Source organism: Phoenix dactylifera, chromosome 12, assembly GCF_009389715.1.
Source record: "Phoenix dactylifera cultivar Barhee BC4 chromosome 12, palm_55x_up_171113_PBpolish2nd_filt_p, whole genome shotgun sequence".
In the NCBI taxonomy this organism is placed as follows: Eukaryota; Viridiplantae; Streptophyta; class Magnoliopsida; order Arecales; family Arecaceae; genus Phoenix; species Phoenix dactylifera.
Genome location: NC_052403.1, coordinates 1,677,757 through 1,699,578, shown reverse-complemented (window position 1 = coordinate 1,699,578; position 21,822 = coordinate 1,677,757). Strand labels below are relative to the sequence as shown.

At 40.0% G+C, this 21,822-nt stretch overlaps 2 protein-coding genes across 3 annotated transcripts; one reads left to right on the top strand and one right to left on the bottom strand.

Moving 5' to 3' along the window:
* Positions 1-7,632: 7,632 nt before the first annotated feature.
* LOC103709887 (tryptophan decarboxylase 1-like) lies at positions 7,633-9,541 on the bottom strand. The gene has a single exon (XM_008795411.4). The coding sequence runs from the start codon at positions 9,460-9,462 to the stop codon at positions 7,918-7,920; it is 1,545 nt and encodes a 514-aa protein (XP_008793633.1). The 5' UTR covers positions 9,463-9,541; the 3' UTR covers positions 7,633-7,917.
* A 1,927-nt stretch (positions 9,542-11,468) lies between these two features.
* On the top strand, positions 11,469-21,459 carry LOC103709886 (diacylglycerol kinase 5-like). Of its 2 annotated transcripts, none has more exons than XM_026805737.2 (13): positions 11,469-11,715; positions 13,114-13,316; positions 13,430-13,552; positions 13,741-13,869; positions 14,389-14,474; positions 15,849-15,972; positions 16,307-16,355; positions 17,355-17,437; positions 18,135-18,202; positions 18,836-18,910; positions 19,928-20,015; positions 20,126-20,242; positions 20,952-21,459. In XM_026805737.2, the coding sequence occupies exons 2-13, from the start codon at positions 13,116-13,118 to the stop codon at positions 21,285-21,287; spliced, it is 1,479 nt and encodes a 492-aa protein (XP_026661538.2). In that variant the 5' UTR covers positions 11,469-11,715; positions 13,114-13,115; the 3' UTR covers positions 21,288-21,459. The 2 variants fall into 2 exon arrangements, with proteins under 2 accessions (XP_026661538.2, XP_017698981.2); XM_017843492.3 differs by having other exon boundaries at positions 11,518-11,715; positions 13,103-13,316.
* The last annotated feature ends 363 nt before the right edge of the window (positions 21,460-21,822 follow it).

Here is a 21,822-nt window from a genome sequence, read left to right as displayed (position 1 = left end):
AGCTTGCCGATTCTAGTTATACAACTATAAAATTTTAACACTATCAAGAATAGTATGGTCTATTATCTCTTGATGCAATTCGAGACGACAATTCTAATAATTCAGAGTTTTGATTGGCTATTGATTTTGCTGGACACACGTTGTTATTTGATTCAGCGGCCTGAGCTTTCATGCGAGATTTTAGGACTGACGAATCCGAGCCATTTCAGATAGCGTGGCCTATCATCTCTTAATACAACCCGAGCTTTAGTTTCTCGGACTACTTGAGCTCCCACTCTATATCAAACACATCTCCTAGATTCATGCTTGTGAGCTGTGACATCCAATAACACCATTCATCTACAGTGGGTTAAACCGGTTTCCTTGACCTGATTATAATTATAGTATATGCTTTGCGTGATCGACTAATCTTTTTGGCAGCTGAGAACTAATCAGTGTTAATTAAATGTTGTCTACGTGGTGATTGATGGCCGATGGTATACATGAGAAGAAGTCTCTTGGAGAGAGCATGAGCCATGACCGAGTTCTTGAATCCGTGGGCATTAAATAATTTAGTTAAAGAATTTGAATTGGCCATTCTCTACTTGACACAATTATAAACCTCTGAAAATTAGTAGCTTAGGTAGCTCCCAACGATGATTTGTGAAACTACCAAATTCTTGTTGTTTGAGGCACTTACAAAGAATAGATGCGAGACTCATGCTACAAAAACACTTAATGTGGAACACCATCAACTTAGTTTAGCACTTGTTTGGTATTTAGAGTATCTGAATTGGATCATGATCTGAAAGGTAGGCAAATGATCAAGAGCAATTCAAGTTGGTTTCTGGCCATTTGTGCATCCTCTGTTATGTCTATACAAACAGATGTGAGACTCAATGCTAGTTGGTGTGTGAGGCCCAGCCTCATTGGGCTAGCCTGTTTGCCCGACCCAGCACCCAAATCACGGTCCGAAGGCTGCTATCGACTCAAAACAAGGCAGTTCTCTAGTAGATTGCGGCGGCGGAGGAGGAAGAGTCCTCCACCATGAACTCCGTTGGAGGCTAGGATAATTAAGCCTAGCCTCCATTGCTATATAAGGCCCTCCAAAGGTAATGCTCCGGCACTCTTCCCCATTCCTTGTTCTTCACCCGGAGTTATGGCCGTCGGCTGCGAAATCAGTCAAAAATCAATCGGATTAGGATCTCCTATTTTGCCTATTTTTCTCTTTTTTGGCAATGCCAGTCGTCAGCATTCATCACCAAAGCCATCGGCCACTTCTCCATGTTGGCCCTTGGTCGGAGCTAGATCCTCAGCTGCCGACGAGTGAGCTAGGATCCGAATACATCAAGGCAAGAAATCATCTCTATTCAGCCTAATTTTGGTTAGATTTTGGCCGGCTAGCCGGCCGACCACCGCCGACCGCCCTCCGCCTCATGTGTCCACCACTTGCTGCCACCTCGTCAGACTACCATGGTCAACCACCGGTCAAAGCCTCCTTCATCCTCCATTTTGCCAAGAAAGAAGAAGAAAGAAAGAAGAGGAGGAGGAGGAGAAGGAAAGAGCCATCCCTCTCTTATTTCTCTCTCTTATTTTTTTTCCTCTCTATAAATTTTCTCTCTCTATTTGGACTTTCTTTCTCTCTAGAGTTGATTGAACTCTAAAAGTATGACTCTCAGTAATTTTTGGATCGACCTTGGTGAAGGATCTTGATCAAGGAACGTCGGGCAGCGTGTCAGCCCTAATTCTAGCCCTTCCCAATCACTGTTATATTTGATCACCCCGATTTTTATTGAACCATCTATGCCCTAGTCCGAGCATGATTTGGTAAAATCATCTTGATTGGACTGACCGGAATGCCGGACATTCCTGCTTGGTCAGCTTGTGAGGATGTCGAAATTTAAGATTTTTGTTCTTAAAATAATTATGATGAAATTTTTTTGGGATTAATTGGATCTATTAGTTGGATTGCATTCGCAAAGTAAGTAATGATATGCTTTTTCTATTTTTTTATTTATATAATATTATTTTTTTATGAAATAAATTGTTAATCAATTTATATGTGATTTATGAATTTATGAGATGGTGTTTTGAATGACAAATAGATATGTAACTCAGGGTAATATTTTCTGAACTATTGTTATATTGCTTGGATTATGATATATATATATATATATCCTATTTTGTAAAATAATAATTTTGATATGTATTAGATTTTAACTCTGAGCCTGACTATGTTTTGAACTCTACCAACTGAAAATTATGCATTGACACTCTGACTATTATTGAGCTCATCAATTCTGCTTCTAGCCCCATCACAAGGTATAAATATAGTATTCTAGCCCACTCCACAAGGTATAAGTGCAGTATTTTGCCCACTCCATGGATTATAAGTACAGTATTCTGGCACACTCCGTAGGGTATAAGTGCTGTTTTATTTTTGATCTAGCCACAGAATATAAGTGTAGCTATAGTCTAAGGTTATTGAGTTGAATGTGATTTATTTTGAATCGGATTTATAATTTCGTATGCGAATATTTGAGAGATATGGGTTTTAATGGATTTGTGATTTTAAAACAGAATTGATTATGTCTTTATACTGATTCATCATAATTTGCATTTATATTTTATGTTATTATATGAATTGTCAAGTTAGGATATTCATTGCTTGCCGGGCTATCTAGCTCATTATACGATTTCTTATTATTTTTACATATCTAAAGAATTAGCTCGACTTGAGGAATGGGAGGGCGATTAGAGACAAAATTTTGACAATTTAATTTATACTAGATTTTGTTTTAGAATTGATGCAAGATTTTGTAATATTATTGGTTTTGTAAAATTTTGAATTCTGTTATTTAATTAGAATTTGAATATTATTATTTAAATTATTTCTGTTGCCTAATTATAATATCATGATAAGATGCCTTGTGATTGTCGTGACTCACAGTTCGTGATCTCGGATTGGAGGCGTGACATGGTGTCTCACACGCTAGCACAACGTGAGCCCTACTACTTAATAAGGTTCCTTCTCTCTCAAAAAAAAAAAAAACCTTAAGACTCAAAAGAAAACACTTCCATTTGAACATTTCTTTCCCAATTCTTGTTAGGACTATATATTAGTCCAACATGGAGCAATCAATTGAGAAAATGAAGCCGGACGATTAGGTGCGAACCAATTGAATTAATTGCTCCCCCTTTTATGGCCTTGCATATGGACAACTTGCCTGGGGTCACCCACCTCTATAATTGGGAACATCGGTGTGACCCATGGAATGGCTGTAGCCTCAGATGATGGGTGGAAATTGTCAAAAAGTAGTATCCTTCTCTTGTTGGCTTCCCTTCTGCCATTATTCTTGTCTTCTCCCGGATATAATGCACCAAGTCATCCTACTAAGATGCAAAGATTGAATGGTAATCGGGCGGCAGCATGCTCAAGACTTTCTGAGGAAAGCTCCAAAATTTTCGGCACGGCTTTGTCACAGCAAGATCAAGATAGCTGGTTATAGATAGCTTGTCAAGATGAGCTCCTGCTGCCCATTGAGTGCAGGACAATTAATGCTACCATGTCAATTGAAACATTAACATCCAAGCATGGTACCCATGCAGGGATAAGACTGATTCTTTTCTTTTTCTTCTTCTTCTTCTTCTTCTTTTAATCAAGAGGGACATATAAACACTCTACTCCATATGGACCGAAACCTAACCCCTCGAGCATACCAAGTCAAGCTCATGCTACTAGGACTCATTTTAATTAAGGATTGAAGGCGGCAAGAAGCGATCATAGCTTAATTTAAAAGCCCAAAGTTTGATAGTTCTATACCTAGATTTAAGCTTGACCTACCAAGGATGGAGATCGAACAAGTTATATATACAAAGGCGTACCTCCATGCACCACCTTGCGCAATAACTTAGCTGTGATGAATGAGCGCCGTACATGACTTGTCTTGATAGGTTTATCTAATCTGGTCAACTGGTAAGAAGCAGCCGTAGTCTACATCAGCCATGCATGCAAAGTCATACAACCTTTCCAGTGATATTATCAAGCATAATATTATCAGCAAAACAAGATTTATATATGATATCATGACTAGTTACACACTTATGAAAACACAAAACTTGCATTAATGTGATCGTTCTAAATGCATTCTTCTTTTTTGTATATGATGACTACTGGTAAATATCTTTTGCATTGTGAGAGAGAGGTGCCGCTTAATTAGTTCCCTTCGGATTACACGACGGGCGTTGAGATCATGCTAATTAAGAGTATAAGCGCACTCAAGAAAGCACTGGAGGACGGCCCCAGAGGCCTCATAATCACGACTTTCTGACATGATTGATGTCCATTGGCAATCAAGCCAAGTATTTTTGGTGCCTTTTTTTTTTTCTTGATGTTTGCTTGTGCCTTAATTATCTTGCTCTTTGATTACGATACAATATCTTCCCCATCCGTCAGTGGAGAAATCCTACACGTCCGTCTAACCTAATGAAAGTTGCACCAACCTGATCGCCATCGTGTCTTGTTCTTTTGCTTGGAAAAGCCTTGGAAAGTTTTGTGGTTGAAGAGAACCTGTCCATTGGCCGTGAATCGAGTGTGCCCCACCTGTTCAATTCCGTATTATATCAGCATTCTTTAGCTTCAGCACGAGCAACGAAACCTTTCACTGTCTCATTTGCATACGTAAGTATATAGACGTAGAGCTGGAAGTTTCGTATTCCAATCTCAAAATAAAGGCTGAAGGACTTTTCACCTCCATGCGTGTCCATCCATCCAAATATGACTTTTCTTTTCTTTTCCTTGGCGAATATGTGCAATGCAAATATTTATGCTTTCTGATCTACAAAAAAAATTTGATTTTACAGTTCTCTAATAATGCATCACATTATATCAAAAGAATGTATATGAATCCTTCGGCGAAACCCCCTCAGAACCATCCAAATTATCGTGACCCAGGTATTCTTAACAAAGATCCTTGTGCCCGGTTGCTAGTTTATAAAAACCATACAGTTCTAGCTTAAGTATATATAAAAAAACCCAAAAAATAAAAGAGAACATAAGAGAGGAGGAATAGTCATAAAGTTGTTCTATAAAAAATCCACAGAATGTCGAGGAGATCATGATCCAATCAACTGTTATGTTTATCTTCTGATATATTTGAATGATTCGGAAGGCAATACAATTACTCGTCAAACTACAAATGTCCTACAGCAATTGAATTACTATAGCAAAGTCCCTTCGAGATGAATGCCCTTTGGTGCACTTGAGTGATCTGAAGGGCAATATAATTACTCGTCAACCTACAACTGTCTACAGTAATGAGTTATACTATATAGCAAAGTCTCTTTCGAGATGAATGCAGTACGTACTCAGGATAGGCATTTATTGCAACCAACAAATGGGAGAAATATTCACGTGTTTTTAGCTATTAATTTCTATTGCTGTGAACTAAAACTTTACGTGGGAGTTTTCAGACGTGTTGTTCTGGCGATCGAGTGGCTGCGTAGATGAAAAGCAGATAAAAGTCGCACGATTTTTCTCGTGACGGCAAAAAGGCTCCTCCTATGCTCCGTTCCCATGGAAATCACGTTGCATGGCCGCAGCAACGTGATTGGGGGCTCGAGAGGCCAAGCAAATACTGCCAGGATTTATAAATAAGAACTAGACCATTAAACCCCCCGTGGGCTGTTCTTCTGAACTTTCTGTCGGCGTGCATCGAAATCATCGGAACAATCATTCTTAAATCAATAAATTGTGGACGGGCACCACCTCTCATTCACAAAAAAAAAAAAAAAAAAAGGGTCACGCCATTTTTCAGTAGCTTTCTCGATATTAATATCATTTAAAGCTTAGTTTTGGTGGTTATGTTTCTAGCATTTGATTTGATCAAAGATTCAATAAATTTGTAGCCTATGTCGTGCGATGATAATTGATAGATCATGTGAAAGAGATGGATCATAAAAAAGTTTTCTTATAAGATATTTACAATAAAACAGTATCGATCGAGATGGAAAGCGAAATATGATCATCATCTATTTTAGAGATTTTATATTTTTGTATGACGATGCAGCTGTAGTTACCATAAAAACTTTTGGAATTAAATAGTTTTTAGTTATATGGAGCGTTGGGCTCGACAGATTTGTGTTAAGTGGTTGTGTTCGTGATGGCTAAGTATCATGGGCATCTTTTTCTAGTGGTTCCCGGCCAAAGTGGTCACCGTTTCTAGTGGTTCCCACACAAAACAGTCGGTCCCACAAAGAGCTGCTAATCCTACATGGTGGTGCTAACCCTCAGTCCTCACCCAAGTTGTTTACTAGCCATGAAGGAGGGTTAAAAGCAAAATATTGTGGATGTTTTGAGTAGTTTAGATGGGCAAAAGTGCATGGCGAGAGAGGAAGACGAGTTTTAGATGGGAAAAGTCTGGAGAAAGAGGGATCAAATTCTCTCTCTCTCTCTCTCTCTCTCTCTCTCTCTCACACACACACACACACAAAGAATAACATTGTAATTATATACATATTTTACTCTCTGTCTCTCTCTCTGTATGTGTTTTTGGACATTTAATTAGCTGTTAGGAGAAGGCATATCTTGGAGCATAGACCAGGATATGGTGGGTGCTGACGAAGTCATTCTTCAATCGGTCTATCAGGCTGATTGGTGGAGGGTTAACATCAATTATGACAAGCAGTTGAGGCATAAGATTTTCTCTCTGAATTAAAAAACATGTGTTAAGGATCTATTTTCTGATAAGGAACAGAGGAACTTCAGAGGTGGATTCCGTGTGGCTTCGATCAGCCTTGTTGGTCACGGTTACTTACTTTATTGAGAGAGATTCGCAGTTTGGTGACCAAAATCTGGTTAAAAATGCTCCCTTAGACTTGTCTATATATCTGAATTCAGGTGACATATATATCATACCGCTTAGCTGACATTAGGCTATTGGATGTTTTGGTTCAAAATGGCTTTCATATGTAAGGTCAAGGAATGATGTCAATGCTACCTCCACCAAACTCTTTTGAGGGTAAATGGAGGAGGCGAAGTGCTTCCCCCAGCTTTTCTTAAGTATACAAGTTAATTACAAAGATCCAAAGCAACATGATTTAGAGGAACCACCAGTGTTGTCTCTTTGATTCTTCATAATAGCCCAGCTATTTTAGAACCCCTTTTTCTATATTTGTTAAATAAGATAATGACTAATGGGAATTGAAAAGTTGGAAACGTAGCTGGTTTTATAATGTTTTTTTTTTCTTCTGATAAACCATTATATGACTCACACAAATCTAGTGCGGATTCAATCAACAAGAATCAAAAAACAAAATTTCATGAAACTGCATCGAGGGATAAGAAGTTAATATAATCTAATTTGTGGTTACATGCTAAATTTGCGGCTACTATTGAATAATCCTATTTGAGAAGCTAATGCAATCCTATAAAAACTAGTTCCTTATTGTGATTTCTCTGTAAACTTTTATATTTCTAAATAATTCATTTTTTCCATTTTTCAAATTAAAGGTTTTCATAAGCATGATTCTATTTTATATTTTGTTGATGTTTCCAACACCACCTTTTCCTCATGGAACATGATTTTTTGCTGAAAAATATATTTCAAACCCTCCCCAAAAAGTAGTTCAGTTCATGATTTTTTTCCTGAGTCATCAGAACAAAGTTGATAGTTTTGCTCCTAATAAACCACTGACAATATTGTATGGTGCTAAAAAATATCTCTGCACCCATTTTGCAGAGATTATTGAGTACACATTTGCAGTCTTTTTCTTTTTTTTTTTGCCCTTGTAAACTATTCATGGAGATCAATGGAGACTGTCATTTATTTATTTAAATTTGTTGCATGGGAATTATTGGCAGAGAACTTCGGGTTCTGATTGCTAGCATGCAAATTTCCACTCACAAAACTCCACGAAGGATGCGATGCAATTAAATCTTTAAATATTGGGAACTGGGCTGACTTCAACACCCAGTAGCTCATCGGCCTTCTTTTTAATCAGCTCCCATGCAGACGCCACGTGGCGCTCCTCCGTGAGCGTCGACCCTACGGCGAACCGGAGAACGTACATCCTGCCCACCACCGTGTGCGTGATGTACGCCCTCCCGCTCGCGTTGATCATCTCCAAGAGCCTCCGGTTCTCTTTGTCCGCCTGGGCCTCTACCATCCCGCCACGTGGCATAAGCCGGAAACAGACCAAAGCGAACCGCCTCGGAACCACCACCTCGAACCGCCTATCAGACCGGACCATCCCCTCGAACCGCCGGGCCATCTCCACGTCGCTCCGGATGTGGGCCTGGAGATTCGCGACACCGTAGGTACGGATAACCATCCACAGCTTCAGAGAACGGAATCGACGGCCCACGCCCACCTGGAGGTCCTTGAGATCCACAACCGACCCGGACTCGCTTGGACCGTTCTTTAGGTACTCCGGGTCGGTCCCCAGTGGACCGGTGAGAAGGCGCGTGTCGCGGACCCAGAGGCACGTGCAGTCGAGGCATGTGAGGAGCCATTTGTGGGGGCTGAAGCTGACCGAGTTTGCCCGCTCGACGCCGTCCAGGTACTGGCGGAACTCCGGGCAGACGCACGCGCTACCCGCGTACGCCGCGTCCACGTGGACCCAGGCCCCGAACTCGGCTGCCACCTCTGAGATGGGCCCCACCGGGTCCACCGCTGTCGACGACGTAGTCCCCACGGTGGCGCAGACGTAGGCGGGTACGAGCCCGGCTGCCGCGTCGGCGGCCATGGCAGCGCGGAGGCGTGCCGGTTCGAGGGAGAAATCCGACTCGGACCGGGTCGGAACGGACCTGACGTTGGCTGGATCGAACCCGGCGATCCTGCATGCTTTGAAGAACGTGGAGTGGGTCTGGTCGGAGCCGTAGGCGACGAGGCGGGAGATGGCGGCCGCGAAGCCGCCGGATCGGCGGAGGGCGGCGTCGCGGGCAGCGACTAGTGTACAGAGCATGGCCTCGCTGGTGGTGTTGTGGAGGACTCCTCCGCCGCGGGTGGCCGCGGAGGCTGAGGAGGAGAGAAAGCAGGAGGGGAGGCGGAGGAGGTGCGCGAGCCAGTCGAGGACGAGGGACTCGAGCTCGGTGGCTGCGGGGGAGGAGAGCCAGGTGAAGGCGACGGGGTTGAAGGCAGAGGCGAGGAGATCGCCGGCGAGGGCGGCGGAGCTGAGGGTAGCGGGGAAATACGCAAAGAAGTTGGGGCTGGCCCAGTGGGTCAGGCCGGGGAGGATGGCGCGGTGGAGGTCGCAGAGGATGGCGTCGAAAGTGGTGGGCTCGGCCGGTGGGGTGGCCGGGAGGAGGTGACGCAGGTAGCCGGGCTGGACGGAAGGGAGGACAGGGAAGGACTCTACCTTCTTGTAGTAGTCCATGATGAAGTCCATGGTCTGATGGACTTGTTCTCTTAAATCGTCGAGATCCAACGGCTTGAAACCGTGGATGGAAAGGAGAGGGAGGTCACCGTTCTGGCTAATTCCCATGATGAGAGAAGAGTCGAGAGAGAATAGAAGAATAATGAGAGGGGAGAAAGGTGGGGAGGGGATGGATAGAATGGGGGCTGGCGCTTGGTTTGGTTTTATAGAGAGGGAATGAGTGACACACCAACAGAGGGAATAGAGTGACACAAAAGATGGTCAGAGGATTTTTGTTTTGGTCAGAGAGCACGGTTTCACCGTGCCGCGCTAGGCCGTTGTCGCCCGTGGTTGGTCCGCACGAGACGACGTAGTGCCCGTTGCTTTGGTGCAGGGGCCGCTCAATACATATTGAGCCTAAGACAAATCTACTGAACGAAACCTCTTTTTTTTAATAATAATTTTTTTTAATAAATATAAAATATTTTAAGAAATATATAAAAATAGATAGCTATCAAGTATACTATTTCAACAAAGATACATAAATTTAACAAAGATAGACAAGAAGCCTTTTCAATTTAATATTATTTTTGAATGGAAGCACATAAAAGTAATTACTCTAAATGAAGGCCATGAAATTGATTAAATAACTGAGATAATGCTTGGCAATACTGTTTACCACGTCAAGCAAGAGCCGAATAGGAAAAGGTCATCCCATGGCACTTCATGGTTAAGATAAATAAAAGAATTTGTCCATAAATGAATCTCTCTATAAGAGAAAGTAGGGTCATTGTGGGAAATTCACTCCATCTAATTAATAAAAGTCCCATCCCACCATCTCCCCTTCAACTTCAAGTGAGTACCCAAGCGGCAACTGCAACACCACAGCACAGCAGCCATTCAACCCACTCCCTCCTTTTCTCTCTCTACATCCCGAGAGGGGAGAAGAAACCGATGGCCCAGCTGGATCAGGATTCAGGAGTAATGTGAGGGAAGGAAAACCAAGACCAAAACCAAAAAAGAGAAGGGATGAAAGATAAGAGTTGCTTCTATCAAGCCAACCAAATCCCCCCCCCCCCTCTCTCTCTCTCTCTCCCCCCACCCAAAACTACTGTCCCCAACTTTCCAAATTGCCCCTTTGCAGGCCAGAAAACCTCCACCTCCCTTCCATCAAGGGGGAATACTCGTAGCCAGCTCCAGATCCCATTTTATATGGGGCCTTTGCTTCCTTTTGGTCAGCCTCTCGGGGGCCTTCCATTGGCCCGGGGCTTTAGGCGACCGCCTCGGTCGCCTAGGGCTTGGGCCGACCTTGCTTTGGTGTATGTGAAGAAGAATCTGGATCGATATGGGGACTGCCATGCAATGATCCGAGAAACTCGTAGGTTGATCAGAGGATGAGTTTCTTTCAAATAGTATATGTGGATCAGGAGGCAAACAGAACTACGGAATGGATTGCTTTTTTTGTTGCTTGGCACTCCGATAAGATCATTTGGATTAGTGCCGCTGAGATTCCATTTTTATTGCATCATTTTATCTTTTTTGACTTGATAAGCTGTACCAACATAAGAGCTATATAAATATTGTTTTTATAAAAAAAATAAAAAATATTGTACATATATACATACATAAATACATACATATAAATATAATGGGAGAATATACAAGGATATAGACTCAGTTCTAAGGATGCAGCATGCAAAATCTTGAACTCGTGGAAATTTCATGGACCTTACATACACTCACGTTCATGTGGCATTTTTCAACACAAGAGTCGACGTCACGGCGGCCCAGTGGGCAGGTATGGTTCCGACTCTGCACGTCCGTTTAGAAATCAAAAGAAAACCTGTTGACGTCCGAAATGAGACACCCATCCAAACTCGACGTATGGCCTCCGGGGCCCGCCCAGTTCCCTGAGGCTAAAAGAAGTGCCACGTTGGATCATCCCATCTGCGTCATGTTCATGGGCGGCAACCGCAGTGCACTTGGATTTTTCTTTTTTAAAAAAACACGCGTTTCGTGAGGAAGATGTGGTTCCTGGAAGCCGAGAAAACGCAAAGTTTCATAAAACTTCATATACGGGCGTCATATCCACCGTTAAGACCTACGGCCGCATACATCTTGCCCGCCAACTGGGCGTGTACGCATACGCGCACTTGTGGAAGTTAAAGGAACGAGCAGTGGATCGCCTCCGGAGGAGGAAGGCTCCCAATTCCCATCTTCTCCCTGATCCAGCATTTGCAAGCCGGAAACGGTCAAAATTTCTCCGACTCTGCCCCCTGCTCTTCGTGATCGGCTCTTGGATTCAAACCGGGAAAAAGAATCGGCGATCGCGTGAAGCGCACCCCCCCCCCCCCCCCCCCCCCCGGGCTGATTCCTTCTTTGGTAAGTCTCTCCAATCCGAACTTTACGGAATTTAATTTTAGAGCTCTCACTTCATGCAAGAATTTAATTAGGGTTTAGAGCTAAAAATTTTGGAAAGCTTCATGGAATTGGAGAATAAGACGATGATTTTTGGTTTCTTTTGATGGATTGAGATCTCCAGTGGAGCTTGAAATCCAGCCGTATTAGCTAGTTTTTTTTTTTCGATTGCTTTTTGTTTTTTGAGTTGTTTGATGGAGAGTAGAGATCGTGGGTATGTGAGTCGTAGATCGAGTCTGTTGCGTATTATGATGACCTGTGGCTATAATGGTGGTGTAGCCTCAGGTCGTCGCGTCGCAAATTCATTTATTAAATGCACGATCTAAAACTTTGAAGCTTTCGAATAGTCGGGAGCTATGCTTGATTCATTTTACCCAAATTCATTTGCAACTTGGTTACTCTATAAAATATTGGTTGTGCTTGAGTTGATCGACATATTTCAAAATGTTTATGCTCGTATGGAATTTGAAGCAATGCATGCATAATTTGGCACAGCTTTTGTCAGTTCTTATTTATTTTTCGAACTTTTGACCTGTGAAAACTCTTAGCTTGATTTGATAACATCTCCATGATAACATGAGTCTTGTTTGGATTACTGGTACGCGAAATGTATCTGAATTGAATGCATTTTTCTTTTTTTGTTATCTTATCTGCTTTTTTTTTTTTTGATATTGGCTAAGTTCTGTTGACATCTTTGGAGAATGGGAAGTTTCTCAAATATCTCAAGCATATTGGTGTAATGCAATAATTATTTATTTAAGCTCTTGCATTCAGGATAGTTGGGTTTTGGTGTTAAACTCTCTTGCATACATTTCTTCAACAAAGAAGGTATATAAATGACCCTCGACCAACCAACTCAGCAGAGAGATTGTGTTGCGAGTTGATGATTTTTACAACATTCAGCATATTCCTTGGTGAGGCCCATGAGAACCTTCTAGTGAGAGGACTCCATTTGCATTTAGAGGTGTTATTACTGCAGTTCTGTCTCAGATTTTAGGCTCTTAACTACTATGGACATCATGTATTATATTCTTAAGATGCCTTTCATCAATGCTGAAAAATGATTATAGTGTACATCTGATGTTTTTCTAAATCTACAATAACCAACACTCATTGCCTTCGCATTGGTTCCCCTGTTACCAATTGGCAAAGGTTGCTTAATTCCCAAATCCATTGTTTAAGCAAGTACTTTGGTTCTGTAAGCTGCTATTAAATTATGAGTTAATCATTCATTTTTCACATAACTTAAATTTTGATATTGCTTATGCACTTATCACATGCCAGTGCAGCTCCCACAGACTGATGAGTTGAATAATGATTCCTCATCCATGTTATAATGTAATTTCTGTAGACTCATTTCAGGGATGGGTGACTCCTCTTCTCAGATGAGTCAGCCCTTGAAGGACTTCTGTATCCCAGATTATGTATTAGTACCGGATTTAGAGCCTGAGGAAGTTAGTTATACACCCACTTGTCCTGTAATAGTCTTCATTAACTCGAAAAGTGGTGGCCAGCTTGGAGGTGATTTGCTTAAAACCTATCGCGAGCTTCTCAATAGAGTTCAGGTATTTCTTGATCACTTGCGGAAAGGAGACTGCATGGACCTGTGCTATTCATGGTCATAGTCAAGTAACTGTTCACTATATTTATCTATCATTTATTTATTTTTTTGTTTAAGGTTTATGATTTGGGAGAGGCTGCTCCTGATAAGGTGCTGCATAGACTTTATGGCAACTTCGAAAAACTTAAGTCCAAGGGAGATATGCTTGCTGCTGAAATTCAGAAGAGATTGAGACTAATAGTAAGTGAAAGACTCTGAAATGGCACTAAGGGGATGATTTTTTTAATATGTTTTTCTATTTTGCTTGTTCTAGCCTGGTGCTCTTTCAGCTTCCTTTTCCAGATTTCAGTAGAACCATAGAGCCTTACAGTTTTTTACAAATTTATCAACTACAATGTTTTATCTTAGACATCCAATTATTTCATTAGGTTGCAGGTGGTGATGGCACGGCAAGCTGGCTACTTGGAGTGGTTTGTGATCTTAAACTTGCTCAGCCACCACCTGTTGCTACAGTGCCTTTGGGAACAGGGAACAACCTTCCCTTTTCATTTGGTTGGGTAGGTCATGTAAAATTTTCTTTTTTGAAGATTCAAATGTCATTCTATAATTGGTGTATCACCTGCTTATGAAGATTGACAGTTTGGGGCAATCCTGGAAGCAGGGATGTCTCTTCTGTGATTCAATATTCAAGAGGACTTTTCTGCACATGCTTCTATGTGAAAGCCAAGATCCTTCACAAGGATACAAGCAAAAACCACATTAATCCTTTTCTGTTATTTAATATATTAACTTTAGATTAGTAAGAATTCTGGACAAACACAAATGAAGTGGGACATGAGAAAGCTTACTAAATTACTCCATGTTTCTTGTTACACATGTTTTTGTTGATTGAATGTGTTTCTGCCTCTGAATGCATACAAACCAGTAAGGCTTCTCTCCTTAGTTTTTGATAAATACCAATATGAATTTGGAGCCTTGCAGGATATATTGCTTGGCTCATCGCAGCATAGATAAATGATTGCTTTTATTCACGGAAAGAAATTTATTCTATATCATGCATTCAACTATCACTGCAGGGAAAGAAGAATCCTGGCACAGATCGTCAATCTGTGGAATATTTTCTTGATCAGGTGATGAAAGCAACAGAGATGCAAATTGATAGGTAGTGTGCCTTAATGACAGACTTTTATCTGCTTCGAATGCAACAGTGGATAACCTTCATTCCTCAGCAGGCATTAATGTTCTTTTTGTTCGGCTAATGGCTTTGTTAAATTATAATGCTGCTGGCATGTAATGTTCAGCACTTAGCAGTAGTCTTGTGTCATCTGCTTGTCTGTCATCAATATTACATTATTTAACTAATTTAGATTTTGTTCATTAAGTGTGCATAGCTTGTCCAAATTTTTTCTTGTTCATTGTTATAATATCTTTCCTGCATCTAGGAAAAACACAGCAGTCCCTAGCTGGGTTGCAAATGTGCCATGAAGGCATAGACCATCTACCCCAACCTTAAAACTAGATCAGTTATTTCAATTCCCTGTCCAAATGCCAGAATCCATAAGAGTTGCAATTCAAATCCAGGTTCCATGAAACCATGCCCTACCCAACCTGCCATGATAAAAAATCCTGCCAGTTCAGATCTTGAGTCCAATTTCAAATTCAAAACATGTAAGTATGAATTTCTATTTATGCTAAACCTAGATCTGACCTGATGCGCCGATCAAAAGATCTTAAGAAACTATATGGTTTTATTTTTTTGCTCATGAAAAGGATGTCCAAGTATATGAGTCTCCTGCTGTTGTGGGGTCTAGGGAAGGTCAGATGTACGCGACCTTACCCCACGTGCAGAGAGACTGTTTTCCATGTTTTGAACCTAAATTAGATCTTACCATTGTGCCTTAGTGTAACGGTAATGTTGCTCCATTATAACCTGGAGGTCACAAGTTTGAAACATCGAAACAACTTCATACTTCTCATGTGGGGGTAAGGCTACACATTATTTGACCCTCCCAAATCCTGCAATGGCGGGAATTTCCTACACTAGGCCACCCTTCTATTTTTTATTTTTACTCATAACATGGTGGATTTTGTTGTATTTATGGTTTGTGTACTTCAAAAACGTATGGGTGCTATTAAATATGTAAAATCTACTATATTAGTTGCATTTTTCTAGCACTATATATGTGCCAATGTGTACTTGACCCAATAACGAAATATATATGGTCACGTGCACATTTTAATTTTTTAGTTAATTGGTGACTTGATGAAAGAGGCTTCACCCCTTAGACGCTGCATACCATAATAGGCATTTGCTTAATTACCAGAGCTATTTGTGATTCTTTTCTAGTTCACCTATTTTAGGCATCTGATCCATTTCTTTTTGCCTACTGCAAGATTTTCGCTTGCTCTTTTTCACAGATTGTTTTTTATGTAATCTGACAATAATATTTGGCAAGAATGGGGGCAGGCTTCTGCATGATATATAGATGACTGAAGCACAATGTTTGTGCTAATTGCTTATGTTTTTTGACCTCAGCTGGCATATTATCATGAGGATGCGAGCTCCCAAGGAAGGTACCTGGGATCCAGTTGCTCCCCTAGAACTTCCACATGCTCTGCATGCATTTCACCGTGTTTCAAGCTCAGACTCACTTAATGTGGTAAGGAATTCTCTTCTGCTTGTATGCTTGTTTTAACAACTTTATAAACCACTTTACCATTTTGAAAACCATCCAAAACATTAATTACCATGTGACCTGTTCAATTATTGGGATACTGATGGACAAGCTGTAGTGGTAGCTTGCCCACCTGGTTAGCTACAGATTTTGTCCTTTTTACTCTTTCTATTGATTATCCATACTATCTAACAATCTGTTATATTTAATTCAAGGTCTTTTTGAATATTATACTTTTGATTCAAATAACATTAGTTGGTACTCTGTCTATTTTTTTAAAGAAAATAATTTAAGTTTATTCCTGTTTACCGCTTCTCAGGAAGGTTATCACACATTTCGTGGGGGGTTTTGGAACTATTTTAGTATGGGTAAGAATCTCTCTTTGGGATACAGTTACTCTCTCATTGCAAGGAAATATAAGATTACTTTTTATTTAAATTATCCTTATAATCAAGTGCATTATAAATCCTGGTAGTATCTTATTCAAATCATTTAAGAAATCATTTTTACCATCTGTGTTTGTTTTCGCCTCTGCATAAAATCTGACTGTTATTTTTTTAATTTATAATTTTCCTTCACATTATTCTATTGACTCTTTGGATTTTTGCCTGTTTGTCTGATTTTCACGATCTAGGCCTATTTAGTTAATCATGACTGCACATATGTGCATGTAAAAGGAAGGAAAAATAGAAGAGAAAACTGGAGGGGTATTCTGTGTCCCAGTGCTATGTCAAAACGTGGTAGTGTGATCTCGTTGTGCCCATATGATCTCTCTGTATAGAGAAGTCTAATGGCTAATTCTTTTTTGTAAATGTAGCATCTTTCGTTGGGCTTATCTGATGATGCTTTTATCACATAGTCATCCACGATTCCTTCTCTTGACCTTTAAGTTTAAACTGTGATCATATTATTCATTTTCTTGTTAAAGGATTAATGTAGGAAGAATTTGAATGTAGTAGTAACAAGCGGCTTTTAGTTAATGGCTATTTTGGGTAGATATCACGGATTTACCTTAATGTGGAACAACTAGATGTGAGCCTGTAAGCACTTTAGAACTGCAGGGCCATTAGCAACATTAGGAATATTAAGAATGTCTTAAGCATTGCTGCTTTAAAAAATATGCTTGCTTGTTGAAATACAAGCTTATCATGGTTGAGCTTGAAACCTGAAATGGCATATCATTCAATAAATTAAGAAGTTATGTGTCCTATGCATTGCTTTATTTTATCTTTTACTGAATTTGTGAATAAGAATAAAACATATTGTAATCAGATAAAACATTGTTCGGTGATTGTTCTAGCTAAAATTTATCAAGAAAATTTATATCTTATGGTCACATGCTTGATAAATTTTCTGTTATGTTACAGGAATGGATGCTCAAGTATCATATGCATTTCATGCTGAGAGGAAGCTGCACCCAGAAAAGTTCAAGAACCAGTTAGTTAATCAGGTTATATTTTCTTCACGTTGGTTCAGGAAACGAGATGCTTTGTCTTATTTCTTTGTTACGAGCTGTTGCTCAAAAAATGTATTATAACTCTTTAATTTTTATATTAGTGATAGTAACAGCATGCAATTGTAATACCAGCATAATTACATGAGTGATGTTCACAAGAGCATTATATAATATATGGTACTCCGTCAGCTAGTTATGATGATTGTATGTGAGTTAATAACACAACACTAGGTATGGTATGAATTCTGTGATCTGAATATGAAACAAGCATATGTATGATATAAATTGTCTCATGGAAAATTGAAAAGCTTATATACAACAAGATGAATATTCTGGCCAGGAGAAATTGTATTCCCCTTTTTATAAATTTAACCCAGTATCATAATCAATTTTGTGTTGTTGCGAGCTCTTATTGAGATCTATGGAATGCTGTTGGTTTTTTATGTTTATTTTCTTTTGCAATATAACCATTAAGTATAGATGCTTACGCATTATAGCTTTTCCTATGTTTTTTCGTCAAAACTTTATATTATTTTGAATAAACTTCATTGTTGACTGATGCAGATAAGTTTTTGTAGCAACACTGCATTAGAGCAAAAATTTTAGCTGCAATTATACATATTCTGAGTTGTATAATGCAAAACCAAACTCCTTTCAAGAAACGTCACTAAACATAATTGTTATAATGCAGAGTACCTATGCTAAGCTTGGATGGACACAAGGATGGTTTTTTGCTTCTCTTTTTCATCCTTCTTCAAGGTAAATTATTCATTGCTGGTTTGTATAACCTGTAATAACTGAAACAGTAGTCATAATTCTCAGATATTAGTAACTCAGCCCATTGAAGTTCATGATGGTTAGTGGATTATAATTTTGTACTTCTGCAATTTAGACTATGATAGCGGTTAAGAATACCCCCGACAACGTGTTGAAGTTTTTCTTTTTTGAAGGATCCAGTGTTACACTTAAATAGGAGGACAGACTTCTTATTGGCTTCATTTCCAGCTTTACAGATTAAATATAAAAAAGAAATTTTTAGATCTTTTACCCAAGCTAATATCTTCACCTTCTTTTGGTCAAGAAAATCTTTGAAATACCATTCTTATGCTTGCATGCTTAACTATTAGAATGGAATTTCTGTCCCCTACCTAAACATCTGGCCTTACACAGAGGATGAGAAGACTGGACTGACAAAAACTATCCATATAGTTGGACTAGACTGTTTAGTTATGTTCATGCTTGATGCTAAATCTACCGACAAGACTGTTTGGTTTATATTCATGCTTGATGCTAAGCCTATCTTCAGTTTAAAGTTCATTGGAAACCAATACGCTGACAAAATGCATCAGGTCTTTGCAGTTTTAATTTTAGTTAAATAGCGTGTTTATACAGGAACATAGCTCAGCTTGCAAAGGTGAAGGTCATGAAAAGACCGGGCCAGTGGGAAGAGCTCCATATTCCTCACAGGTAAACTGATAGGTTAACGTTTGTCTTCATTGAGTTCCAATTTGCAACCATGTATGATTCTGCTGGTATAATAATTTAATAAATTTGTGGATAGAGTGAGAATGCCTGGATTGCTAGCTAAGTTCCCATTCACCAGTACACATCATCTTTACTAGTACTTAGCATGTGCTCTGCACAGGCTGTTCTAAGAATGAAAGAGAAAGAAAGAGCTGAGAAAGGGGGAGTCCTGCTCTGTGTGTGTGTGTGTGTGTGTGTGTGTGTGTGTGTCTGTCACTTAATGCTGCTCCCTTCTTCCTCTTAGTTCTAGCATGGGATCTAGTAAAGACCAAAAAAAAAAGAAAAGAAAGAGAACAAAGCACCTCCTCTGCGGAGAATTTTTGGAGTTCTGTTTTGCATGTCCAGCTGCAAGTGATTCAATTTTATAATAGGTAGAGTTTAATATGCATATTTTTCTTAACACATATTCTCTGCAGACAATCTCCTTGTATATTAATTTTGTTTTGTGCTGCTATGCTGATTTTTGTGAACCCATGGTTATTTGATATTGAAAGTTTTTGAAAGAATGTATAAATTTAAAATTTATCTCATAATGAAACGACAATATTGAATCTAGCAGGTCTCATTTTTATGCAATTTCATTTTTACCAGAGAATTTGATTGGATTTGCTGTAATCTTGTTATGCCTTATAATTGGCCATTCTCTACTTGATACAATTATATAGTAAACCTCCGAAAATTAGTAGCTTAGGTAGCCCCTACCGATGATTTGTGAAACTACCAAATTCTTGTTGTTTAAGGCACTTACAAAGAATAGGACCTCTTTAGGTACAGGCTTCTATGTTTCTCTAGTCAAGCCACATCTGCAGTTGTGAGATTGGAAGATGATTGAAAGACAATGATTGATTTGATGCACCATACTGATTGGATGCATTCTGAAAGATTCTTCAGTTCTCTTCAAGATATATTTTGCAACACTAGGGGGTCATCCAACTAACTAAACTGGTTAATTTTTTGCAGCATCAGATCAGTTGTTTGTCTTAATTTGCCAAGCTTTTCTGGTGGATTAAATCCTTGGGGAACTCCAAATCAGCGTAAAGTGAGAGACGTGAGTTTGCTTTCCCATTCTTACACCTCCCTTCTTCTAATGAGATGATTTTATATGGGATAGGATTTTATCAATACATCCCTTGATAGTTTGACTGTGCTCTGCTATAGAGGGATCTGACTGCAACATATGTTGATGATGGCCTTCTTGAGGTTGTTGGCTTCCGAGATGCTTGGCATGGACTTGTTTTGCTTGCTCCCAATGGACATGGAACTCGTCTTGCTCAGGTAAGAGGATAATGAATCTTCTGTTTCAACAAACCATTTTACTCGTACCAGTATTGACCTTATAAGAGGATATCACACCCATAAATTTATAGAATTGCTTGTTACGTTACATGTCTATCATCTGAACAAGTTGTTGTATCAATAACAATCTATTCCCATGACAACTAACTGTTGAAATGTATAAATTGCACATCCCCTTCAATGTTGTTATGGTGCACTAGAAGTTATCATGGCCAAACCCATGCATTATGTGAGAGAAGAATTCATGCAGAACATGTGTCACAACCTAGGACCTTAGCCAAAAATGCTAGCCAATTGATAGTATTTGGGTTCTTTGACCCTGTATAAGTATCCAAGATCTACCTAGTGCATAGCCGATGTGAGACTACACACACATACTCCCCTCATTTAAGCTGTGGTGTCCTTGCCACGCTAAGAATCTAAATCCATTCAAATATAGTCACAAGCACCACAATCGGCCCATGTTCAATGTCCATGAATCCGTGTTGCAGTGTCCTCTAGTCTACATAGACCACGGCTGAATCCGCTTATATACCATTTCTTGCAACTAAGAAACTCATCCAAAAAGACTAGCCCAAAGCTATTATTTAGGTTTCTTGGCTCGTATAACTACACAAGATTTACCCAATGCATAAGCCAATGTGGGAGCACGGATCCTCACAACTTGAATCTATTGTTCTGCTTACAGGCACATCGAATTAGATTCGAGTTCCACAAGGGCACAGCAGACCACACATATATGAGAATTGATGGGGAACCTTGGAAGCAGCCTCTGCCCATGGATGATGACACTGTTGTTGTGGAGATCTCCCATCTCGGTCAGGTCAGCATGCTCGCAACCAACCACTGCAGTTCCAAAAGTATCCATGACCCTTCGACACCTTCATCAGCGAGCAGCCAACATGATGATGAAGATAGCTGTGTGGACTCTGAAGATGAGTGGGAAGGGGAGAGGAGGAAGTTTGGTGCTGCCGAGACATTCAAAATTCGAGAGGGAATAAACTCAATAGCTAATCCCAGCTAAGATTCACTTTCAACTGCTTGTGGTGAAACATGTACATTATAATTCTACGGATGACCCAAGTTTTGTTGCCCATTTTTCAGGTTGTGATATATTAGTTCTTGTGAAGGGCTGGCAATATGAAACTGATAAGAGTATACCTAAGAAATCATAATTAATTGAGAAATTGCTGTAAGAACTGGATACACGGATCTCCTCCACCCAAATAACTGCTTCAGAGCTGGGCGGTAGAGACCCCATGGGCACGTAATGTCCTATGACCATAACCTATACACAAGGAGAGATGTGAAACATTAGTGCACAAATCCCACAAAAATTGGGCATAAGATACTGGACTTGGCTGTTAAGAATCTTGTTGCTTGCTTTTTAACCTTTCACCAACCCGACAAGATTGGGGCATCAAATCCTTGAATCGAACAAAGATCGGAGATCAACCACTGAAAGAGGCATGGGAATGGAGCCCGAAAACCAAAAGACCAGTGGAGTGCTTGTTACTCGTGCATCAATCGAATAAAAGACGAGCATCAAGACAAAAATA